This window comes from Thalia democratica, chromosome 1 (genome assembly GCF_965202585.1).
Source record: "Thalia democratica chromosome 1, ktThaDemo2.hap1.1, whole genome shotgun sequence".
In the NCBI taxonomy this organism is placed as follows: domain Eukaryota; kingdom Metazoa; phylum Chordata; class Thaliacea; order Salpida; family Salpidae; genus Thalia; species Thalia democratica.
Genome location: NC_139165.1, coordinates 52,878,107 through 52,905,996, shown reverse-complemented (window position 1 = coordinate 52,905,996; position 27,890 = coordinate 52,878,107). Strand labels below are relative to the sequence as shown.

The following is a 27,890-nucleotide window of genomic DNA, read 5'->3' as shown; positions in this document are numbered from 1 at the left end:
TAAAAGAAATATCACCAAATCTAATTTATTTTTAACTACTAAAACTTTTGTATTTGTACATGAAGTTGTAAAAGTTTAACACGTTGTTGCTTAGTCTTCTAAAAAGTTTCTAATCTAGACTTTTCAAGTTTTTTGATAAAAGAAAAAATATATTTCTTTGCACTAAAATTTAATTATGTAATCGTTAATAAAAAAGTGTAGACTTTATTTATTAAAAACTTGTTGGTAAAGTTTTAATTCAATTTGAATTAATAAATTTAGTTGATACAAAAAAAGACCGAACTTAAGTTTGAGTTTTATGACTGGAAAATTTAATTTTTATTGTTTTTAAGCTCCATTTTTTAAACCATTAATTTATTTTCTTTTTATAAAAGTTCCTAACATAATCTACATATCGGTCTGTTTTTGAAAACCCAAGTAAATGTTCTGTATAATTCAATCCTCAAAATCAGTTAATTTTTTGTGTGTAGCTTCTATATAGTAACATTTAATTTAAACTATAACTAAATCAATAACTATTAATAATAACTATTACAATTATATCGAACTACTTCTTCAAAATACATAATGTTCTACATTTGATAAATGTAATGTTGGCTTACTATTGATTTTTATTAAAGACACATATTTCGTTTTTTAATATGAACTAAACTCTAATAGTCTAATTGATTGTTTAAAAAACAATATACTTAAAAAAAATTTAATATTTTTTTCAATTATACATTTATGTTAAATACTTATACAAAACTTTAACATAACTCAGTAATCAAGATTGACAAAGTTATATAAAAATTCTATCACATTTTCAGTTACCCGTTACTTAACTTGATAACATATAATAATACAACAAGACTAAATAAAAAACTTTCGCTGATACAGTTTTGAGTTTAGAAATATATTTTTGTTATGCTTTATATAAATACATTATTAAAATCTTGTTATATAACAAGTGGCATTAAATTTTATTACAGTGAATCTACAGCAGGGTTTCCCAATCACTTTTTTTCAAATGGCCCCCTTAAAAGAAATTTAAAAAGTTATGGTCCCTTTGTACCAAGATTACTCAATAATACCACCTAAGACCTTGTTTTTTTTGCTCTTCATATACAACTCCAGAATATCTAGAGTAAGTTTCAAATTATGACCTCATGGCCCCCAAGGGGGCCACTTGGCCCACTTTTGGAAACCCTGATCTACGGGGTTAGTTTTTCACTACTTTTAAAAGCAAAAATATTACTAGAAAAAAAAACAGTTGATGATTTTCTTTAAGTTTTGTAAATGCATCAAGACCACTTGTTTAGAAAAATAAAAATAAATGATTCTAATAAAAGTATATTTTATTTAAACAAATGATGTTTTTTGATAAAAGTCAAAACAGATTAGGAAGAAAATTTGAAATAAAAGTATCAATTGGTATACATTTTTATTACATTAAGGGTCAGTAAACTTCGGTCCATGAGCGGGACCAAGTCTACGATACAGGTTTAGTTTAAATATAACTTGTGCAAAACAACCAATACTAAGCTACTTTGTATTAAGTATTGTTTAAAAAATATAACAGAATACATTTCATTTTCTTTAAATTTATTTTAGTACTTTCGTAGTAAGGCTTATCAGAAATAGTCTCTTACTGAATTGGAATGAATACAAACTGAAATCAAATCTTACTGAAGTTTTAAGTTTTAAGATATAAAATGACGTAATAATCAAATGTTAAAAATTAAATAAATGCTTATGCTAAATAAATTTGGTATACTAATAAAACTTGTTAGAATTAAAACAATCTAAATAAACAAGCGATAAAAATTAAAATTAAAACTATACTTAAAAATAGAATTTAACAAGAAACTAATTACTTTAAAATTACTAACATAAGGATTTAAAAAGTCTAGTTTGGTATACGAACTTTTTCTGCTTACATAAACTGGGCCTTAAAGATTGAATACATGAACTCAATACATAAATAACAAAAATTAATGAAACGAAAGTTTTGTACATACATTATGCCGAAAAAAACTATGCTAATGTAGAAGGTTTATAATTTTTTTTTTGCTTTTAATAGAATATTCATTCGTTTTAGTGAACACACCAGACCCTATTTCTAGTGCCTGTGTTACCCCCCTGGAAAATAAAAGAACAAACAGCTCTAAAATGATATCTATACTGTTTTTCAAATAAAACTAGTTCACAGCAAATGTTTTAATTATTTTTGTGTCCTGGTGATATATATTTTTTTAATTGATACTATTTATAGTTAGAATTTCAAATAAGAAATAAAACTTCAAACTTTAAAATAATTTGTTTCCAAATCTAAGTTGGCAAATAATAAACTTTTAAAGTTGTCATTAATAATTATCAATATATACATTATAATATACAGAAAATAACGTAATATATATCATAATATATAGCAAACAATTTTATATGTATATATATACCATACTATTTAAAGCACATCCCTTACTAAAATTTTAAAAGCTATCCAAAAACTTTATGCTATCTTTTTTGTAATTAACAAATAAAGTAACATTTAGTTCATGAATCGGCAGGCTTTTATATGTAATGGACCTCTATATTTAGTAAATTTAAATAAAAAAGTTTAATAAGTTGAACAAAAAAACGTAAATTAAAAACGCCTAGTATGTAATTTGGTTTAAATTAATGTCAAACATTTAAAGTTGTCTTTAAGAAAAATATATTTTTTAGTTGTTCTGCGCTTGGTTTTTTAATAAGTATAAGTTGGGCCGTAGTTTGCAACCCCTGTGCTAGTTTGTTTCTGCAGACTTCTAAAGAAACCAGATACTTTTTTTATAAAAAGTTTGTATCAGCTATGCATTCAAGTTTGTTACCATCAGCTAGACTCTCCTGAAACAATTTTTTAAATAACTTTGTAGTCATACTTACGGGCTTTAAGCTATAAAATACTTCATATTTAGATTTCTTAGTCACTTTCATATCTGATTTTATAATGAGTTGACCAAAAGCCAACACATACCTATCTGACTTTTAAACTAAACTGTTTAGTTTTTTTTTTTTTTTTCGGTTTGTTTTGTGACTTAATGACTTTTATAATTGCTATAGATATTTATTTTATTCATATATTATGTTTACTTGAGAACCTTTAAAGTTTTGTATTTTTCAGTTCTATTTAAACTAAACTTTAAAGCTTTAATCATCATTTGCTTCTGTGAAATTGCTAAAAAGGAAATTATAAATTTAATCTTTATTTTATTTTAAAATTTTCTAATATTCTAGTATTTTATTCCAATTTTTTATATAAAACTTACTCCATTTCCGCATTTTCCCATTATTGCTTCATAGTTTTTTTCTTGTACCAGATCTTTTGTTTGATTGGTCATTAGTCATATCTGATTTTTTTAGGTGATTCAAGTTAAATAAAACTTTATTTATGTACACAATACTTTCTATTTGTTTCTTATAGGGTATGTACAGTACGGTGCTTATTTTTACAGCTACTTTTGATTTATCGGCTGGAAAATTTGTATGTTTTAGAAACATCATAAAAATACCCTGTGCAAAATTTTAGATGATTTGAAGAAACTTAAACTTTGGCAAAAACCAGTTTTCTAAAACCACCCCAATGAAAAATGTACAGGATCTAAAAAATACAATTTTCGAGTTTTACTCTGAACATTTTTTTAAATGTGGCCAACTATCACACAAACTAATAGTGAACAATTAAAAGCGATTTAGAGAAAGTATTATGGTGGCATTTCTTAATTTTATGTAATTTTTATCACTTTTTGTAAGTTTTCTTGAATTTCCAGATTTTTTTTTAAAACCAAAAATACCACCATAAAACTTAATTTAAGTCGTTTTAAATTGTTCACTATAAGTTTGTGTGATAGTTGGCCACATGTAAAAAAAAATTCAGCGTAAAACTTCAAAGTCGTATTTTTTTGGATCCCATATATTTTCATTGGGGTGGTTTTTAGAAAATCGGTTTTTGACAAAGTGAAAGTTTCTTTAAATCATCTAAAATTTTGCACCGGGTATTTTTATGATATTTGCAAAGCATACAAATTTTTCCAGCCAGAAACTCAAAAGTAGCTGTAAAAAATAAGCACCCTAATGTACAGTCAGAATTCGTAGGTTTAGTTATACATATAAGTAACTATTTATTTAAACTCACAATTCAACACAACTGCGTGAAACAAAAGCATATGAAATTAAATTTTTTAAAACATTTTCTACTTTAAAGGTAATACATAAAGCAAACACTGACGAGCCATTGTCTTTGTATAAGTCAACAATTCTTGTTCTGATAACTTCATAACAATAACATCAAAACTTATCTATTAAAAATTAATATAATGTTGCATGTATCAGTAATTAGGTATAAGCCCTGAAATATATTAGTTAATAAGCTTTTGTTCTGTCACAAGTTTACTTGATGTATCTACATAAAAGCATTTTATACTAAACTTAAGTATTGAATAAGAATATTACATTACGGTAAAATCAAAACATTTTATTATTAATTCATCGCTGATCAAAGGACAGAAACGACCATAATTCTAAAGATATATTTGATTTTTATAAAAGTACTTAAACCAAATTAAAATCAGGATTTTAATATTATATTTCATAAATTTATATCTTCAACGCACATCTTTATTGGTGTAATGAATTTCATTTTACTTATATGTTCTACTTCGCTTTTAGTAGAGTTTATGAATCGACTTTTAGGATGCATTAACGATTTTTTTTTATATGTTTACTGTTTGGAAGCGCTTTGAAAGATATTTAAATAATCAATTTAATTTAATCATCTTTATTTTGTAACTCTCACTAAATTAAGGTTTTGTAACTTGTTTTAGTCTCTTTCTAAAGTGTTATAAAAATTGGAAATTTTATTTGAAAGTAGTAGAAGTTTTTGTTTTCACTTAAGTCTAACAAATCTTTATCAACTTAGTCTTACAATAGCTTTTATTTTTTCTTGAATCTGAGTTTCTGGTCATGTTATTAATATCATTATTAAAAACGTCGTATACCTTTACAAACCAAGACTACAAAGGAAAAATGATATCTGACTAAAAAATAATTTCAAAATTTAGAACATAATTAATAACTTCTTATTAAAGATATCTATCAATTGAAATAAAAATTTTACTGAATCTTTACTCTTTATTAAGTACACACTTATCAGAAACTACTTATTTACAGAGCTAGTTTGTTGAATTATTTGTAAAAATAGTTTAAGCTATGAAGAAAAAGCAAAAAAAAAAAAAAGTTTGAAGCAACTAAGCTATAGAACAAGGTAATAAACGTTTCTAGATAGTTATAAATTTTTTAGGATTCTTGATTGATCTAACAGTTAAAACTCCTTCTTAACATTGCTACCAAGAAGATTGCAATAGTTTTTAAAACTTTTGGGTATGTTAAATTTTAAAACCTACATAAAACAGTTTTTATAATTTAGCTAAGCTAGACGAGTTTAGTTTCTAAGATTTTATAAACTAAAAAAAAAACGTTTAAGTCAAACTTTTTCCATTCACACTTTTTGTATTAATCGGTATTTTTATTAATTAAGCTTCTATAAACTACAAATTACTGTAAGAAAAACAGTTAATCAAACTTTAAACCGAAAAATAAATGTATTGTTATATACTTTTTAATTACAAAGCAGATTATAGTTATTGTACTTAATTTTTAACAATGACTTATTGTTATTGTGTCAACTGTGTTAAACCTGTCAATAATGATTTTAACCGTTTAAATTTAATCTTACTCTATTACTTATTGTTTTTCTGTAACTTTTTTATGAACTTTATCCTCAAAGTTCGTAAAAAAATCAATTTATAAACTTAAAAAAATCTTTTTAGTCCTAAATATATTTTAATAAGTTCTGCTTAGCTTTATGTTATACAATAAAAAATTAAACATTTTTATTAACTCTTAAACAGACAAACAAAAGACTATAATTTTATCATATTTAAAAGAAAGTTATTACACAATTTCAGATGCCACTAATATATATATTTATGAATGACGTTTTACAATTGGGTTAATATATACAGTCGTGATAGCATTTTAAGAAGTCTAACAAATTTTTCTCTTTTTATCTAAGATACTAAAAAAGTATTAGTTTTGATTATATTATTAAAGATTTGCACTGCTTTTAAATAACCTAAATATTTAAAACGGTTTCCACTGTTTATTAAAGTGAACTAGCTTTTACAAACAAAAAACTATTGTTAAAAAAATAATTTTTGTTGAGCTTTTTTAATGCTTAAACTTTTTAAAAAGTCGTTTAGTAACGGTTTTAGTTTTTACTTGTGACAAGTCAAATCTTGATTTTTTATAATACAGGTTTACTAAAAGTACTTTATTGTTCACGTTTTCTTTTTAAACTAACTAGTTAACGTAATGGCTACCTGCTGTTATGCTTTGTTGGTAGTTTTTTATCAATAGTAGTTTGAAACTTCATTAAAACTAGATTAAGTTCATCAAATCTTTGCTCAGACTTGCTTTATTTTTTCAATATAAAATCATTTAACACAAAAATTAAATCTCATTTTGTGCTTGTTTGGTATGTAGTATAGATAAAATACATACAAACAAATATAGAATAAGTTAAGCTTGAAATACAGGCAGTAGAACTAAACGTTGAACATGTAGCTTTTAGTTTACGTATGAAATGCAAAACAAACTATTAATAGTTTAGGCAAATATTTTTGCAATGATAACTTGATTGTCCAAACGCAAATTCCGAAGGTATAAACACGAAATTAGTGTTTGGACATCCTGTTATTATCTGTGTCTAACAACAATTCCAATATTTTTAATCTATTAAGTATGACAATTTTTTAAACTAAAATAACAGAAGCTAAATATTTATAATACAAAAGTTTTGTTATATTTGACAGTTTTTGTTATGCTTACAAGTTGTACTGATTATAGTCCTAAGTTTATTGTTTTCTAATTAACTTTAAATTATAGTTTAATGACTGAATAAAAAAAAATTATTTAGCAGTAAATTACTAGATGATATTCATATATATCTTAATTAATAAACTCTAAAAACAGGCTCAACTTAGTTAAAATATTTCTAATGTAGTGCGCACAACAAAAACATTTTTGTGCTAATATTTTTGTAAATTAAGATTTATATTTCAACTTAGCTTGTGTTGTATACAAATAAAACTCAATTTAGAATTTTTTCTTAGCTCGACATTTAAAACTTTAGTTTTTTATAAACATTTTTTTCAAAAACGACATAATATTATAATATTTTTGTCACTTTAAATAAACTTAAAGAAGAAGCATGACAAATTAACTCATAAGAAATCAAAATAAATATCTTAGTATACTTTAAAAAATTTATTTTCTACATACGTTCAGAAAAAAAAAGTTAAGTAAAACATACTTTTATAAATTATTTTAGTGTGAAATAAGACTAAAATGTTATTTATTTAACTAATTTGAATATTTTTCTATTTGAAAAAGAATAGATATGTGTTTTAGCTCTTCTTGTAGCTACTCAGCCTTGTGTATCAATAAAGAATGTATCTAAAGCGTTTTTAATAATAGGTTTTTGTAAATCGTCCTGGTGGAAATGAAGCTTGTTTTGAAGTTTATGAATTTCTATTTTAAAAAACCTCGAACGCTTTTTTGACTATTTAAAGTTAGAAAAATACAACAAACAAGCAGCAAAATGTTTGTATAGCTATGTTCAATATTCAACTATATATGGTTATTTTAAATTAATAGCATATCTATTTAACTGGCCTTAACTCAGTTTTTGAACAAAGTAGTATTTTTAAAAGGTTTTCTTAAGTAAAAGTAAAACTCTTATAAGGTGATTTCTTCAGTTTTTCTATCGAAATAGAAACTAAAATATATTATAAAACTAAGTAAAAACTTAAATATACAAATGAAAGAAGCTTTAAATATGGTTGTAATTTATATTTGTACAAAAGGAGAAAATTTTCTTATTAATGCTAATTTAATATTTAATGGAATTAGAGTTTAAAAAAAAGTATTACATTGTTTGAAATGGAATGTTAAATCCTAAAATATTTTAAGACATTGAGGACACTTAGACTACATTTTGATAAACCTTCTTGGAAAAAAAAGGAATCGGCAAACTTTGACCTACAAAGCAAAAATATGAGGCCCGAAATGTATAACTTCGCTAAAAAATAGTTTTTATAGTTAAAGCTTACAATTAGCCTGTTAATTTAATGATTTCTAGTTACTACTATGTTAAAGCTGATGTCATCCCATTTTTGGTTAGGCTATATTTCTCTATTGATTACATCAATACTTGTAAATGCAGTACGCGGAAGATTAAACTATATATAATGCACTCTGCGTGTATTTTATCCTAGAAATACTTATAAAAGCTCTATTCTAATATGTTGTCAATATATGTTTTTAGATTTACAAAAAAACAATTTCTTTTTCATATATTTAAAAATCAGTCTAAAAATTTACATTCATAAAAAAAAACTTTTTTTAGTTCTATTTTACCTTATATTATACTTCCTAGCAGTTTATTATTTGTTTTTTTATTATAAATATCTTAATAGAATTTAAAACAGAGCTGCTAAGAAACATATAAAGTTTAATCGGTTTATGCTAAAATGTATAATAATTTTTAGGTGCTATTAAGCTTGAAGGTAGTTGCACTTAATATTTGTAAAAATACCTTCTAAACTTTTTGTCACTAAACCATTTAAAAAAAATCATTTTTAAGTATGTATAATAATAATTTGGTACAAAAATGCTTTATATATTGAACTGCAAATAATTAATTTTTATCAAAGTGAAAGGCTTTACATACAGTTTACAAGAGTTTTGCTATAAAGATATACTCTGCTGTTTAAGTCTATTTTAAATTACATAATTAAGTACTAAGTTTAGATAAAATACATTTTTATTCCACTGTATTTTTTGATTCTAAGATTAAAAGCAAAATAGTTTCCATTTTCTTTTATTCTTTTTTAAGAGTTTGTTTTCAATAACTTTGTTCTCTTTTAAAAATATCTAAAAATGTTCATCTCACTTTACTATTTGCTTTTGCAACACCAACTTTGAAGCTTCATTGTCTTTAACATTATTTTTTTAAACCACCAGTTTTAGCTTCCAAATTTTCTATACTTTCCAGCAGGCCTTATTTCTAACCAAATTACTTTTTAAGTCATTACTTAAAAGTTCAATCTTTATATCAAAGTCTTTTTTCTCTTTATTAAGAACAGTTATTTGTTGCTGAAGGTTTTCAATGACCTCTTTCATTTTGCCACATTTTATTTCATAACGCTCATTTTCATCCATTAAGCTATCGGCAACAGCCCCGTGTTATTAATTTTCTACCTCGAATACGGCCATCATTATTTTCATACTACTTTTAAATTTGGTTAAACTTTTCACTTTAATACTCATTAACTTGTTTATAAACTCAACTATACCCTCATTAATTTATTAACTTCACTCTTCTCCTCCAAACTCTACCTTTCAAACTTCTCGCATTCTTAAAGCAAAAAGTCGTTTTTCAAAACTGGTTTTTCCTTAGTCCTTTCAAATTGTTTCGTTCTTCTCCTTCAATTCTTTTACTTCCCTTCTCAACTTTTGAATTTTATTTTATTAGAATGCTGATGTATTCTTTGAACTAACAGTTTTAGTTTTTTATACTTTACCACTTACAATTTTGTTGTGTCAAAGTCAAATATTTTGTTAAACGTTGATTTAGTTGCCAAAGATAAGAACACCTGTGCAAAACTGAATCTCTTTGCAAAACTGAATACTCGTGCAAAATTGTCTGGTCGTGTAAAAATGACCCTTATTGCAAAACTAACTTTTTCCCCGTATAAATATGGCATTTTGACAAACAAAAAAAATTAGAATGAAGTAAACAAAACTTGAGTAAGGGTATGTTAGTTAGTAAACCTTTAACATTAAGATTTGATAAAACTTAGTGAAAAGCAGTTTTGAAATTGTTTAAAAAATTCCCGGCAGTAGGACTTAAATCATCATCTTAATAAACTGAAGTCCTACTGCCGGGGATTTTAAAACACTTTTAATAATGCTTTTTACCAAGTCTAGACTTGATCACATAACTTCAAGTTAGTAATTCATATGGAGCTGACAAAAAAGCGTTCTGGTCTTTTATTCATTTGCAAACCGTTTCAGAGCTCGGATACTGAAAGCAATTTAGAGTTTTATAGCAATGAAAGCAGACTGATTTTTACATTTTGAAACCGATGCTAATCGAAAAGCTGAAACTTAGATCGCTTCAAATAAAGAAAGCAACATTTAAAATACTTTATAGTTTATATTTTGCTTGCACAGACCTTGTTATTCATAAAGTACATTTAGTTTTCGTATATACCTTAATAGTTTAAACACACTTAGAGAAGTAACAACGTTACTTTAGTACTATTAAACTCCTAGATAAGGGTGTCAAGTTTGTTAATAAAAAACTCGAAGTAATAAAAAACTTAAGTATGCTTTTTTTCTAAAAAACATTATCTGTTGTAAATCGTATATAAATAATAAGTAAATCGTTCCTACAATAACGCAATAAAACAAAACATCACAAGTTCTTAAGATATTTTAATACGTAGATTTATCTAACGCATTTTACTGAATTAACATATAATTTTAGCTGTATTAGTATTTTCTATCGTTAAAAAGAGAGTAATTTCTTTTTCGATAAAATTAACTATTACTAAGACTAATAGTATTTTGACATTAAGTTAGCACGTTATTTAAACATATATAAGCTTGAATAACTGTTTAAGCTTAACTAATCTTGAATAAAAAAACATTGATAGTTATTATACAACTCAAATCGTAGTTAACCAAAAAAAATTACAACTATATAAATAATATCAAATTCAATTGTCACTAAGTTTACAATGTTTCATCTGTAAAAGTTCTTCAGATCTTACAGGTGATGATAAATGAATTGAAACAAAAAATTAAGACAACGTTAAAAATAAAAGTAATAATCATTAATTATGCTTTATTTTGTAAACTTTGTGACAACTTAGTTTAATAAAAAAGTTTTACTATATCAACTTTCTATATATAATAGTAAAGAACATTTTACTTCATATCGTTTCTCAAAAACAACACTAAACTTATTTACCTTCTACACAAAACAAGTAACAAAATACTAATTAGTGAAGTATTTTATTGTTGGATAAAGTAACAAACATAACTGAATAAAATAGATAAATACATAGACTTGCACATTACCGGATATATATATATTTTATTATTTTATGAAAAGTATTAAAAAGGAATCATTAACAGATTGAATAATTTTATAAACAAAAAACTACAGAAACTTAAAATTTAGCTAAAGAATACAAAAACAATTACAAGTTTAAGTAAAATAAACGTTTTGAGAAATATAGTTTAAGCAAAACTTATTTTTAAAAGGTTTCTAAGTTACCTTAAGTAAACTGAATATTTAATCGTTTATTAAGGAACTCTTTTGTAATAAACTGTTTAATAGATGGATTCAAAAAATGAACTTAGTACTTAATAACTTTAACAATTTGAACACATTTTATTCTTACATAAATGATTTACCAAGGTGAAAAGTATGTCAAAAACTTAAACTGAGCAAAAAATTAGCTCAGTTGCCACTATTTAAAGCAAAAAAGTTTGAATCTAAAATAAAAAATTTAGCTGTTTAGTTTCACTTTTAGCAAACAATGAAAAAATGTACGAGCAAAACTAACAGTTGGCTATATTTTTAATTTATCTAAACAACTAGAGTTAACACAAATATAAGTTTTATTTATATTTAATTGCAGATTGTGTTAGGAAATAATTATATTTGTATCTTTTATATAACAGCAAATCTGTTTATATTTATGCATTGCTTAATCACTTCTTTTTCAAAATAGTCCTAAACTTTGACCTAAGGATCGCTGAAGTAAGCTTATATCAAACCAATTCATTAAAAAACTGTAGAACTCAATTAAAAAGTTTTAATTATTTTAAACAAACTATAAAACTTATGTTATAAAATTAAATACTAACTATGTAAGTAGTAGCCGTAGTTTGAAAATTTAATCAAAAACTATTCAATTTGTAAATAGCTAGTAATAGAACTAGCGTTTGTCAAAACACTAAATAAATTATCAAAAGAATATTAAACAAATGTCATTAACATTTAAATTCAAACTAGATTGAGTTTTGTAAAAGTTTCTCAAACAAAAAAGCAAAAGATAAGCCTGAGTTTTTTATTTGATCAAAAAATTTAACTTAGATTGAGCTGGCATTAAAGATTGGCAACGTTGTCATACAAAAAAAACGAAAAACAGTTAAATATCTGAGTAAAATTGCTAGACATTAGATTCTGATTAAAAATGTTATAATAGATATTTGGGCTGTCAAAGTTTTTAAATAAGGCAGCAATGAAATGTAAGCAAATTAAAAACAGTCATATTTTTAAGACTTAATGGTGAGTTAGAACATGGTTAACAGTGACAAAAGACAAGCACACGACCGTCCAGACTATCATCAAAACTATCCAATACTTTTTATAGAATGGTGACCTGTAAAAATCAATGATTCTAATTAGTTTATTTTGCAAAAAATCTATTTAAAAAATATTAAATCAGTTCAAATTGTTATCTCGAAAAAAGGTCATAATAATAAACAAAAATACATATTGTTAAACTTTAAAAAAACACTAAATAATGTAGTAAATGAAACTTAGCAAAAGTTTTAGCAGTATATGAATATTTCAGTTTTGAATACTGCATTTTGTACGAAACATAGGTAAATTTATCAAAAAATTAATCTAAAAATCAAACTTGTAGATGTTGTTCTTTACAGCGGATTCGCTGTAAATTTCAGATCCCATTCTCCTGGCAGTGAGCACCAGCATGGAGGGAATGACGTATTGCACTCCGGCACCAGCGTAGCTTCCGGTGTAACCAACTAGTGATGTTACGTCGTTGGTGGCAAACGCTGCTGCAATAGGGGGAAAAACCGCTAGTGAGGGGAAAAATATCCTCTGAAAGGTTTCGTTCGAAGGGAGGTAAGGTGATAACAACGCCTGGCGAAAAGATACCAGTTTACTTAATATTTTATGAAATAAAGTTTTTGAAGAAATTAAAAAATAATATTAATACTTTAATTAAATAACTGTATATAGGTTAAGTTTTACTATTCGTTAAAGTGATTAAAGTTTAACTAAAGCTAATTTGCTGAAATTTGAGATTATTTAATTTTGAAGTTTTAATTGCTTTGATTAGATTTAGTTTTTAGATCGTCATGCGCTTATTCTTGACATATCAAGTGAAAAAATTGTATAAGTTTTAGAACTGCTAGATTCAAAAAAAAACTTGTTTACAACGGCTTTAGTTGGTTTAGAACTTCTATTAAAACTTTTAAATTAAAACCAAGTATATAGAAATCATTTAATTTATAAACCTTGAGTTCTGGGATTAGAATAAAATAAAAACAACTTGAATAAAAGTATACAAATCTCTACTTATCAGATATATTTACATTAACTATATAGTTTTATAAAAATGTTTCAAAATTTGTTGAGAGACTTAAAGTTTTTTCTAAATGAAATCATAAAACTACTAAATCATACATCATTTTAGTTATTATTGTTTTTATTTAATTCAACATAAATAAGTGTATTCCAAAAAATATGAAAAACTAAAAGAACTTACTTTCAAGTTATTTGCTAAAGTTACTGTAATAATAGGAAAGTTTGTAGATATAGTAAATACTGGAAAACTTCCAAGAAAATATCTGAAGAAGATAATGTCAGTTGCCTCACATGAGTCCTTAAAATATTCAAATGTTAATATTACATATAAAACAAATATAAAATTGAATACGGATCACTATAATAAGTAGAAATCATACATAAAATAATGATTGAAATATTACTTTTATTACTAACTATATACAACACTCGCAGGAGATAAAAAATCATACTGTTTAATAGTTTGAACTAAAGTTTAGTTTATAGATTTAATATATTATTTTGTATAATAATACAGTTCATAATGTAATAAAAATTACTTGGAAATTTAATGTGTAAATATCTTGAAGTTTGTCTGGGCCAAAAGCAAAAATTGCAGTCATTCCAATAAGTGCATAGAAAACATAAATTAATAGGTAATCAAAAAGAAGTAGCATGTTTAAACGCTTTTTGTTAGATATTGGAGTAACCAGAGACGGAATTGAGTGCTGGCACATAAATGAATACACAGATACTCCAAACAAGTTTGGTATTCCACTAAGCTCAAAAACTGGGGGATTTTTCGTAATGCCTTGCTTTTTGTTTCGCGAAATTAAACTTATTGCTAATACTACCATCATGATGAATGCTGAAATTGTATTTTTTTTTTGAACAAAACTTGTATCAGTATAAAAAGCAACACATTTTAGCGTTTGATTTAATCTTACGAAAAAACTATATGTTTTATAGTACAGCTTAAAGCTTTTAGTTGCAAGTAAAGAAATATACACAAAAAGCTACCTTATATAAAAAATTAAACTAAAAACAAAAAAAAAAGTTACCATAAGTTTATACTTACCGATCCAACGTAGAACAGTTGTAAAATACTGAAGATACTTGGTTTTTTGAACATTGAAATATGCGAATGGAGCCATTAAAACTGTGAAGACACCCTAACAAATTTTATGAAGTAAGAACTAGTAAAAGAAAAGTTAACAAGTTCCTGCACGAAAAAACATAATTAAAAGCATAGGCAAAACCGTAAATACTAATAAATAAAAAATTAGCTTCCAAAAACATTATTTGAATGTAATTAATTTCTTTAAACGAAAACAAACTAGGAATAATCTATAGACATCCATTCTTGTCCAATTATCATTCCAACATGTACCATCATTTGAATTAGTTCTATTGTTTGGGGTGCATGATGTACTTGCACTGTTTATTTGTTTGATTTGAGTAATTATGGTTGTAGAATAAGTTTATTTTTTATAACTTAGACTGTTTAGAATAATTTTATTTAATTGATTTTGAATAACTTTCAAAAATACTAATTTATTTCATTTAAATCATCTGTAAATTTATTTCACAAAAATAATATAAAACTTGTTCTATAATGATTGATAAATAATATATTTAACTAATTGAAATCAATTTTAAATAAAAACTGTTTACATGTAACATGAGATTACTAGTTCTCAGTTTTCCAAAATACCAAAACAAAAAGCAATTACAAGGATTAAACTAGATAACTACATTAAACAAATATTTAACAAATAATAGAAACATAAAATAAAAACAAGTACAGTAAACTGACTCCTGAGTATGCACTTTTAAAACAATCCAAAAGTCCTTTACCAAAAATTCCTGATCATTGATTATGATTAGATTACATACAATAGACCTAATCTAAATATGATAGAAAACCAATAATTTTTACAGGTATTCGAAAATCTTAAAGTATTTTTTAAGAAAATTTACAGTTGTAAACTTGCAAACTTACCCCATAAGTGAGTGCAAGTTGGGCGAGCAGAATATGACTAGCTACAAAAAAGAAGCAATTAATGATATAACACTTTCAGGTGGGGTGGGTGTCAGAATGACACAGCAACAAAATGACACGGTGCGTCAATTTGGCACGGTGCGTCACTTCGACACGGAGGGTCACTTTGGCACGGCGACAAAATGACACGGTGCGTCACTCTGGCACGGTGCGTCACTTTGGCATGGCGAAAAAATGACACGCTGCGTCAGAATGGCACAGCGACAAAATGACACGGTGCGTCCTTTTGGCACAGAGGGTCACTTTGGCACAGCGATAAAACGACACGGTGCGTCACTTTGGCAAGGAGGGTCACTTTGGCACAGCAACAAAATGACACGGTGTGTCACTTAGGCATGGTGCGTCACATTGGCACAGCAACAAAATGACACGATACGTCACTTTGACACAGTGACAAAATGACACGGTGCGTCACTATAGCATGGATTAACAAACTTATAAGCAAAACTAAACTTCTTCATTAATATAACTTTTAATTTTAAAATTTTGATAGTAATTACTTGAACAAAAAATTTATTATATTTTTTCCAAACTATATATGATACATTGCTTTAAAATTTAAGTCATAGTATAAAAACAAAAATATTCTTATGTTTTATTTTTTACGTTTCACGACTTTTCATATTTATGTAATGAATAAAATTTAGTATTTTTTGTTAAACGTTTAATTAATTATTATCAGGAATTGTTATAAAAAATAACTATGATCTAGTTTAATACAGATTTATTTCGTAGTAAGAATAAGTCATGCGTGTTTTTTAAAATACAGAGTTAAGCTGCTTTTGTAGTAACTAGCCATTTATATTAAATAGGTATATATATTCATATTCAACAAAAGTTAATAAGTTAGGATGTTTACTTAAAACTCTGTATCGAAAATGTATAATAAACTTGTCTAAAAGCAAATAATTAAAATAAATGGCCTGGAGCATAAATTTATGAAAACGTTAAAAATAGTATTATGAACAGTTGAGAGAAAATTAAGAGTCTGATGCAACCATTCATGCGCATTTATATATTTATCACTTTTAAAAAAATTAATCACTAGAGGTTATACATACAACATTGCTGCTGCAGCCATTCTATTAAAGTTAATATTATAAGTCTTTTTTATTTTTACAAAACGTTTTAGTCTAAAATATAACAAATTAAACTTAGAGTATGACATATATTATAGTATTTTATTGCATATAAGGAATTATATAGCATTTATATTTAATACAAAATCAGTAAATAAATTTCATAATAATACAGTAAAAGCAGATTTTAATTTGCTTGTAAAACATTTCTGCTACTTTATATTCTTGAGTTTTATTACAAAGTTTTAAAAAACTCGGTTTTGTCTTAACTCTGTTATGAATATAATATTTAATTTTCTATTTTTAATCTTGCGAACAAAAAAAGGAGTTTTTTGTAAAAATAAATACATTAAATCCTTTTGTCGCTGGGCTAAATAGACCCTCCGTGTCATTTTGTCGATGCGCCAAAGTGACCCTCCGTGCCAAAGTGACGCACCGTGTCGTTTTGTCGCTGTGCCAAAGTGACCCTCCGTGCCAAAGTGACGCACCGTGTCATTTTGTCGCTGTGCCAAAGTGACCCTCCGTGCCAAAGTGACGCACCGTGTCATTTTGTCGCTGTGCCAAAGTGACGCACCGTGTCATTTTGTCGCCGTGCCAAAGTGACCCTCCGTGCCAAAGTGACGCACTGTGTATATTTAATGACCGTGTCATTTTGTTGCTGTGTCATTCTGATCCGCTCCCTTCAGGTGTGGGTAGCAAAGACAGTAGAAGAGAACTCCTTTTCACCCAGAACTGCAATAATGATAGTGTAATTTGTGATTGCCAGCTAAGAAATAAGTTTCCAGATTAACAACCCAGGCTTCTATTTGAGGTTAAAGCTTGGTTTAGATGTCTTTTTTTAAATAGACGGAATGAAGTAGCATGGATGAGACAAAGTTTACAATGAAGCCATAAAACTGTTATCTGAAAAAAAATAACTGAACAGTTTTAAAAAGCTATTACAAAAAGATCACTCGACTAAAAAGATTTAAATCAGATTCTGACTGAACTTCGGTTTGAAAAAAGACTCTATTTTGTTCGGGTCAGACTTAAATTTAAATCAAAAATTTGTATCTGGACAAACTTCACTGAGCATCGCCAGATCAGGATCGTATTTTGGAAACTAGCACTGGCCAGAACCGGATAAAACCTTTTTTTAAAACAAGATCAAGCCTGATAAGAACTCAAATGTTTTTTATTGTCAAAATTTGGTGGGATCAAATCTTAGCAAGCAATGGCCAGATCCTGCATCTTAATCAAGTAAATTACTACTTGTCATCCAGTCTAGGATATTTCAAGGTAAAGCAAAGAAAGAATTTGTTATGCGTTTATAATCAATGTAACACACTCAAAACAGCCATGTATTTTAGGAGTTATTGCAGTTGTGAAAATAGTTTTAATTGAAAGATGTACTGTGATTCTAAAAGGTGGACAATGACATTAGATAGAGTATAAACAGAAAAGAAGAACTTCATTTTTGTATAGTAACTGTTGGTGCTTGGTATGGTAGATCTGCAGCTCTGCTCGTGCAGTTAAATATGATAAAGAGACTTGGAAGAAGGTTACTGATTAAGTCATCAAAAATATCTTTATAAAGCTTCACTTAATGGAAAATATATTTAAAAGTTGTCCGTATATACTATGTTTTTATATGTTAAACTTTTAAGGCTGGCTGCGTTAATAAAAAAAAATATATTAGTGGATGCCTACGTTTTGTCTTTAGGATTATCTATTGAAGGCTATGGATTTTTTAAATTTTCCTAGTGTGCACAATTTACATAAGTTTTTGTAACTGAATATTGCTTTTGTTTTGTTTACTTTACCTACTTTATATTGCAATTCACTATTTTATGTTTAAACTTCAATACTCTATTAGATAAATCAGTTACATGTTATCTGATTGTAAATAAAGATATATGATTAAAAAAGCATTTCTAAAATGTATTTCCAATAGATCTTATATAAAATGTTGTTGTGTTTACAGTTTAATAAGGTTTAAATGAGACGTAGTGTCTATTTTTTTAGTATATACTATGTTCTTAAAGAAAAAAGCACTATATACAAACATTAAAATAAAAATAACATATAATCAAGTAATTAATACATTAAGTTAATAGAGCTTACCAAGCTATATCTCTCATTGATTTAGGAACAGCAGCAGCATATATAGCTAAATCACCATACAGATAAATTATAATGCACAAATAAAACAGTAGTCTCCCACCTACAAAAGTTAAAAATTGCATTAAAAAAATAATTTAAAATATAAAACTATTAAAAATATTAATAACTGTTCCTATTATTTAATTGACAAGTAAAATATTAAAATTTTGATATCTTTAAATTGGTCAATAGAATGGGAATTTTTTGTACAAAATTTTATCAGGCATGGCAAAACCTAGAGAAAATAAGTTACTTATATATGCTATTCTTAACTTATCTTCTTAACTACTAAAGTTTTTAAGAATTAAGAGTATGAACAATTTAGTAATTTATAACCTTTATTGAAAAACATTAAAGCCATTTCTCCCATTTCAATACTTCTAATAATTTCAAAACTTTCATCAGTTTTGCTTATGTCATGATCTGTTGTGAAAAAGAATACTTTTTTATTTATATAAAATAAAATTACAAATAAAAGTTTTTATTTATAAAACCAGTTCAATTGTAAAATATATTTCAACACTTAAGACATATATTTAGTTGTTAGATTATATAAGAGCTGAAAATATATATAAGAGAAATAGCACCAAAAGCTTATATTGTTTGTTTTAAACACTTCTTGGCAGCAACTAATTGTACAAAAAAAACAAACAAACTAAAATTAGTATCAAAAATGTTATTTTAGTACCATGCAACTAACACCTAATCTAATTTAAACAAGTTAAATAGAATGAAATTATATTTTATCAGATACAACACAAAAAACATGCATTTGCTTTTATCTATTTACTATAAACAGCTTAATAAAGTTTTAACACCACTAAGCCTATGCAATTTATACTTACAGTTTCTCCTAAACCTAGATGCAGAGTAATAACCTGAATCAAAAATAGTTTGAATTTATTTAAACTTTAATAAAAACCAATCTAAATTTTATTGTCAAGTATTTATAACATAAATTCTAAAATCAGTTTTGTGCTATAACAAAAAATCTTCAACCTTTTAAGTTCTTTACAATCAGTACATACATAACAGTATTGAAATTTTTGAAATCTTATAAAAAAAAATAAACGGTTATTTAAAAAACAATTTAGTAATATAGTTTTTAACACTTTAAGTCAATTTATGTCTTTTTGTTTGTAATGAGAAGTAATTTTCAATAGAATTAGTACATTTTGCTGAAATAAGTTTCTAAATTTTGAGGCGTAAAAACTAGTTTGGGTAACATAAAAGCTACCTGAGTCTACTAATTTAACTCAGAATATAAGATTGTATTGGCTCAGTTTATAAGTATTTTTTTTAGTCATAGTTTGTTACGATAAAAATATTTGTATTTCAGTAACTATGAACTGACTAAATAATTTAACTAAAACTTATCTTCTGAGCTGGATTAAGGACTTTTATTAACTGTTTTTATAGTATGTTTTTTTAACATACTTACTAGTAGTCAAACATAAACAAAAACGCTAAACTTACTTTTAATTTACTTAAGGAACAAAAAATTAAAAAGCATAATTAAAAAGAAAAAATAAAGTAAAAAACTAATGATTATATAACAAAGTCTGAAAAAATGAACGGATGCCTTTTTAAGCCAACTTTTAAAGGAGCCTTAGTCATTTTAAGTTTTAACGTATGTTAAGAATTTTTGAGTTATCACAGGGAGAAGAAACCCTGTTATAAATAAAGAATTCATGAAATTCTTAAAGAATTTAATAAGAATAACATGCACCAACTAACCTTTATTATACAAACGAGCTGTGTAAAAACTAGAATTATTATTTATTGAATAAAAGTAAACTATTTGATACAAACAACATTGGTGCAATGACTATACAGCACATTAAAACAAAGTATAATATATATATATTATGTGCATCAGTTGAAAAAAAAAAACCTTTAACTATTTGTTACGCACTAATTTTTTTTTTCATTAACTAAAAGAGAAAAACTATGCTTAAGTTTTTTTTATTACACAGGGTGAACCAAAAACCCTTGGACTTTTCCGATTAGAAAAAAAAATTAAAATCTATTAACTTTTTTACTTTTAAATTAAAGTAGCTTGTTTTTTTACTTACAAAACATATAATATAAAGTTTTGTTTAATTCTTTTTAATTAGCAAAAAAAAGAGGCAACAATTCAGTTTCATTGATCAGTTAAGACAAATTTAGAGATTTTTAAGCTTATGAAGGTGGCCAAGCCTATTGTTTACAACGTTATAAAAAAGATTAAAGGAGCCTGGTACATTTGAAGACTGCTTTAGAAAGGGAAAACCTTGCATTCCTCAATTAGAGAAGATGGTTAAGACTGTACAGGAAAGGGTAAGGAAGAATCTGAAGAGATCTGCAAAAAAAGTGGCTAAAAATATTTTCTGATTGTTATCTAAATGAGACGAAGCATCAAGATAAATTTTAAACTACTTCCCTACAATAAAGAAAAAGATGACACCTCACGACTGTCAGAAGCAAAAAATACTTGACAAAGAAAAGTCTCCTTTTTTATGGTTTAAAGCTAGCAAGGTAGATATAGTATTTTAGCTAAACTTCTAGGCTTTAAAAAATAGAGCTTTCAGACTCAATAATTATAACACAAACCTTATTCTCTTAAACACTATAGTACTATTACTCAATGTAAGACTGAAATTACCAAGCTTATTTTAATAACAGCTAACTTAGTAGGTAATTAAAAAAATAAGTTCTCCTTTTGTTATGCCTTTACTAGTTAATTTCTTATTTAACCTTTGGCCCTTAACTAATTATTAATCCATGATGGTCTAAATCGCCTCAAAGGATGCATTCGAATATTTAGTATTGCCTACTATGAGAAAACCTGATTTAAAATAACAGTTCATCTGGAAAACTTTACTGTCAATCCCTGATTTAAGAAACTGTTAAATTTATTGTGTGATCACTTAAACATCATAAACTTTAGGCTATTTTCCTCCAAGCTAAGATGTTTATTAGGGTGCTTTTAAATACAGCAATTTTAAAGTTTCGACCTGAAAAAAACTACGATTTGGAAATATCACAAAAATACCCTGTGCAAAATTTTAAAGGTTTGAAGAAACTTTTACCTTGGCGGAACTTGATTTTCTGAAAACTGTCCCAATGCAAATTGTATGCGACCCAAAAAATGCAGCCTTAGAGTTTTAGCTGTAGTTTTTTTAAATGTGATTATTAATTTATCACATAAAAACAATGTACACAATTTTAGACAATTTAAAGAAAGCTTTCTGGTGGCATTTCTTAAAAAAAAAAGGAAATTCAAGAAAACTCACAAAAAGTAATAAAAATTAGATAAAAACAAGAATTGACTCCATAAAACTTTCTTTAAATGGTTTTAAATTGTGTACAATGTGTTTATGTGATAAATTGCCAGTCACATGTAAAAAAAGTTACAGCTAAAACTTTAAGGCTGCATTTTTAGGTCCCATACAGTTTTCATTGAAGTGGTTTCTTCAAATCATCTAAAATTTTGCACAGGGTGTTTTAGTAATATTTTTAAAACATTAAATGTTTTCCAGCCTAAAATTCAAAAGTTGCTGTATTTATAAGCACCCTAATGTTGATGTCATTATTCAATAAGCACTAGACTTCATTATAACAAAAAATTCTGAAACACTATACAACTAACAAAAATTAAACACAATTTTCAGGATAAAGGTGACTTTTTGAACTATATTTACAAATAAAAAATCAAATTAATTTCAGAAAAAAATACTAAGCTAGTGTGATTGTGCAAATAAAATATTCGAGTGCACTAAATTATCCCACTTTTTTCTAAGCATTTTTTATGAAAGTTTTTACTAGTAAAAGTGACAAACCCTGTAAAAATATAAACTATTGTACACATTCGTACACGAATTGGAAAAAAAAATTAGTGTTTTCAATTGAATCAAACACAAAATATAAGTTATTTGATTGTACTTAACCTTACTTTTAAACTATTTTTCATATTTATTATTTTTGTTGTATAAAGTTTTATAAAGTCTTGATAAGTATCAAAACTAAAATGGTGAAATACTGTATGTTTTGATTTATAAGTTTTAAAAACTGCTAAATTTTTTGTATCATTTTAAAATAAGGCGCAATATGTAGGTTTAAAAGTTTCTGCATTTTTATAGCATACAATAATATATGCTTAAAACATTGATTAATTTAAGATGTATTTTTGGGATCTCTTAAATCAATAACTTTATTCTATTATGACTAAAGAAAAGGTAATAACCTTGTATAACCAGGTTTGCTAAAATTTTATTGTAAATTTATTTCAGGTTTTAAAAAAACAAGTTTTTTGGTCGATTTTCTGTATAAAATTAAGCTTAAGTTAAAAACTGTCTTCAAAAGTATAATAAGCTTTAGAGATACTGTAAAGGTACTTAAAATGTATTTGTTAATTAAAAACATTTTTATGAAACTATTTTAATTTTAATCGTTATGATAGATTTTTTGAACCAAATTGCAATTTTGTTACTTTACATGAAAAATAGTTTAAAGTTCCAGGTTTTTCCAAAATCTTGTGTGATTTTTGTTCGAAATTCAAAGTTTTTTTTCAAAATTTCTCAAATCACACATTTTTTCAGGATTAAAGGTTTTTTGGCATCCCTGTAAAACACATGTAAAATTAAAACCGCAAGCTATATTAATTTGGTTAAAATTAAAGTCATAGATTAAGTACATAATTTCATTGCTATAAAATTTCAATCAAAGTTAAACAACAAACAATCACTTAGTAAAGTTTAACTAAAAATTTCTTTTGTCAGATAGACTTTACATATTTTATTTATTAACTTTTTGGATTATTTAACAGCTTTTTTGTAACATTTTTAATGGTTACCTTTAACATTAGAAAGCAATGGTGACTGATCGTTACTTCTTCTTGTTAACCGAGGAGAACTTTCATCTTCTGTATCTTTTGTTAGAATGTTAATGGTTTCACTAGTTTGTTGCTACAATTATTTAAAATACATTAAAATTGAATGTTTTATAAATTAGATTTTTTTAAATTCAGCAAAAAACCAAGTCTTCTTTTTTATCTCTCCTATAGTGGTAACATGCATTTGCTATTGACAGAGATTCGATAACGAATGTAGTTGTTATGTAGCTGAAATTATCAAATATAAAAATTGTTTAGGTAAGTAAACTAATACATAGCTCAATTTTTGATACTAAACAAAAATATCTTTACAGACTTATAATAGTAAGTTATTTAAAACTAATTTTATATTTACCTCAGAAATCCAAGAAAAAACAGTAGGATGAGGCTTACTAGCCAACCAGCATGACCAATTGCATTAGGAAGAGCAAGAGCGCCAGTTCCAACAATCAAATTGAACACATAAGCTATTCCTGCCTATTTAAAAAAAACTTAACATTTTTCTTTTAATTATAGGAATAAGAGATATAGTGTAAAGATAAATTATGTAAAAAAATTATAAATATATTAAGCAACAAAAAGTTTATCTGATATATTCTTAAACTAATTTACAAACAAGTACCAACTATGTAAGAAACTGAACAAATAAAAACTGTGCATCAAAAAATACATACATAAATTTTTACACTGATATTTAAAAAATAATGATGCAATAAAGTATTGGTTTATAAACTTATTTAACAAGAGATAATTAAAAACAATTGTTTTTAAAATCAGCATTTTTGGATTTAATGATGTATAGAGAGTAATTTTATTTTACAAAAATATTGAAGTGAAAATATTTATTCTTGGCTAAGTTTGTTTAACTTTTTATTGAAAACTATTTCCTCTGATTTTCAACAACAATATTTAAACATTAAACAACTTAATAAAATACTTTACTTTTCAAATGATAAACATATCTTTTTTAAGTGGAATTTAACTTAATAATTATAAATGTATATGAACCCTTAAAAAGATATGTAAACAAAAACCACAGTCGATTTTGGTATAATGGATAGAATAAGTAAATTAAAATTATATTACAACTACAATAAGAAAAGATTACTTGTTTTAAATTTATTGATTAATATATTAAAACTTTGTAAATTTAAAAAAACTATTCAGTTAAAAAACTTTAAATAATACTGTAACTTATATATGGATAATTGAAAAAATAAGCTTAGAGACTTTATTTGTAAACTATTTCTTTTGATTTAGTTTAATAAAACTTTACAACCATATGAACAGTTATAAACATTAAATCCAACAAAAATTTTCTTCTTTACATTTAAACATTACTTTTATTTTCAAAGATAAATTGAATTTTACAATGACTTTTAGGTTGAAACAGAAACAAGATTGTACATAATTTGTTATTGTTTTACCATATTTTTTTTTTTTTTAATGGTAAAAAACATCAGTCTCAAACTCTACCCCTTGCAACAATAAACGTTTTCTGGGGAAAAGTGAGTGTGTTACATCATATGTAATTTTACCTGCCCCATTAATATTTAACTTTAACTATCCAAAAATAAAATAAACAAAAAACTATCTTTTAAACAAATAAAAAAGCCCTTGGTGACACGCCATTTGGAGAACACTTACAAGGCTAAAATCTCAACACTAAAAACCACAAAGTGTGGGAAAATCATGAAGCTCAAATCCCCAAGTAAGTGTTCACCGGCGCTACAACAAAAAAATCACACCAACTATCCAATCATGCAATCACCGCCACCAAAGTGAACTCACAATCAGCTGTTGAGCAAATGCATAAAACTAGTATTATAATGAATATATTAGCATTAAATAACTATCTTAAAGCTTGATAATAAACTAATTTACTGAAATAGTACTCAGAAAAAAAAATCTAAAAATTAAGCTAAATTAGAAAAAAAATAAAAATAAATAAATAAAATTTAAATAAAAACTATCAAGAAAAATGTAGTTTCTGAAACTTGTATTGGTGGAATTAATTTTAGTCTAATAAAAGTAAGAAGAAAAAAAATTATATTTATGCAATAATAATTAATATATACAGCTAACAAATAAATAAAACAAAAATATAATAAAAACTGGATAGTAGCAAAAAAACAATCACGCACAACCATACAATTATGATTTTTTTAATGGTAAAAAACATCAGTCTCAAACGCTACCCTTTACAACGATAAACACTCTCTTGGACAAAAGCTAGTGTGTTTCATCAGTGTAATTTTACCTCCCTTATTTATATCAATTTTTAACCAACCAAAAAATAAAAAACAACAGCAATCTTTTAAATATGGTCAGCAACTCAACCCAAAGAATGTAAATTATTCAAAAAACTAGTTGTATATATTTTGAGGTTTGTTCTCATAAATCAACTTACTCAATAACAAATAATTAAGTTTAAACTAACAGCAGGAGAGTACATTTGTAATTGTTATAGTTTCCTTTGATAGTTGCAAACAAAAATGCAGTGTTTTGGACAGCAATAATCAAAATTAGTAAATCCCCAGTTATGATTCTACTACTATAATAATACCGCGTGCTGTCGAACTAGTATCTATCTAGCATCTGAAAAAGACATTTTTATAAAACTTCGTTGCCCTAATTCGACAATTGAGTAACTTATAGTTCTTTCTAATTAATAAAAGGCTAGCTTAAATATTATTCTTACTTTTTCTCTTTAGTTTACGTAGGCTACAGACTTTGATATTTTTGACTTTCTGTCAGCTGCAATTTCTAAGCACTTCGAAATGGCTAGAATTTAACCTATCTTTATTTTAATTTTATAAAAACAAATTATACAGTAATCTTCCTTTATTCTACCAACATATGTTTCTGTGTGTCAACGAATCAACACACTTCAACTGGGTTCTGTAAAAAAATAATTACTGTAATGAGAGAATAGAAGCATAGAATAAAGTAGGTGTATATATGTTTTCATTAAAATAAGATATATTCTACAGATAATAGTTATTAATAGTTGAAATACTTAACATTAAATCCGACTGTTATAAAATTATATGATATTTGTAATTATTAAGTTTAAAATAAATAAGTAAGCTAAATTACACAACAAAATATAATATAAACAAACAACTTACGTTAATAGGAAAGATGACTAAATCAAAATTCACGGTTGTTAACTAACGAAAAAATACATTTTTACAACCAATAATTACGTCACAATGTAAATGAGGCCACCTAAACTATTCAATTTGTACTGCAAGAATATTAGTTTTGTTTTTATGTAATCCATTCTGAACAAAAATAAAACATTAACCATCAGTTAGTAAATCAATAAAATTCAATAAAACTTAACGGCGCTGAAGGCAATAAAAGTCACAGAAACTCGGTGTAACATGTATATTATATATTGAATGTTAGTAATGATTGAATCAAAGTTATATAGAATTAGGGAGCAGATTTAGTTCAAATGTAAAAATCAAAGAGTGAAAAAATTAAACTTTAAGGAAAAAAATTAAACTTTAAGGAAAAACAAAGCACAAAAAAAATAATTATTACTAGGCTTACAATGTACTGACCGATAATTAATTTACAGCGACATACATAAAATCATAGTGACCTGAATTAAATATATATTGTATTTTATAATTAATAAAATAATTAATTGGTAAAGTAGGAGTCGGCTGTTTAATTTAAATATCCCTTACAGATATTTTATATATTTAATAAGTAAATTGTGAATAAGTAAATAAGTAAATTGTTCAGAATGGATTACATAAAAACAAAACTAATATTCTTGCAGTACAAATTGAATAGTTTAGGTGGCCTCATTTACATTGTGACGTAATTATTGGTTGTAAAAATGTATTTTTTCGTTAGTTAACAACCGTGAATTTTGATTTAGTCATCTTTCCTATTAACGTAAGTTGTTTGTTTATATTATATTTTGTTGTGTAATTTAGCTTACTTATTTATTTTGGACTTAATAATTACAAATATCATATAATTTTATAACAGTCGGATTTAATGTTAAGTATTTCAACTATTAATAACTATTATCTGTAGAATATATCTTATTTTAATGAAAACATATATACACCTACTTTATTTTATGCTTCTATTCTCTCATTACAGTAATTATTTTTTTACAGAACCCAGTTGAAGTGTGTTGATTCGTTGACACACAGAAACATATGTTGGTAGAATAAAGGAAGATTACTGTATAATTTGTTTTTATTTATATTCCAGTGAAGTTACTTTACTAGGATC

General features: G+C 25.7%; 1 protein-coding gene across 4 annotated transcripts; it reads right to left on the bottom strand.

Annotated features, from left to right (window-relative positions):
• Positions 1-12,180: 12,180 nt before the first annotated feature.
• On the bottom strand, positions 12,181-26,113 carry LOC145844507 (putative sodium-coupled neutral amino acid transporter 12). Of its 4 annotated transcripts, XM_082952266.1 has the most exons (14): positions 26,068-26,113; positions 23,983-24,104; positions 23,771-23,855; positions 23,589-23,700; positions 20,492-20,509; positions 19,600-19,632; positions 19,091-19,177; positions 18,716-18,815; positions 14,809-14,908; positions 14,550-14,643; positions 14,032-14,339; positions 13,674-13,790; positions 12,801-13,045; positions 12,181-12,539 (listed from the first exon to the last, which is right to left on the bottom strand). In XM_082952266.1, the coding sequence occupies exons 1-14, from the start codon at positions 26,080-26,082 to the stop codon at positions 12,440-12,442; spliced, it is 1,536 nt and encodes a 511-aa protein (XP_082808392.1). In that variant the 5' UTR covers positions 26,083-26,113; the 3' UTR covers positions 12,181-12,439. The 4 variants fall into 4 exon arrangements, with proteins under 4 accessions (XP_082808392.1, XP_082809377.1, XP_082808905.1 ...); XM_082953251.1 differs by lacking the exon at positions 19,600-19,632; XM_082952779.1 differs by lacking the exon at positions 20,492-20,509.
• Between the last annotated feature and the right edge of the window lie 1,777 nt (positions 26,114-27,890).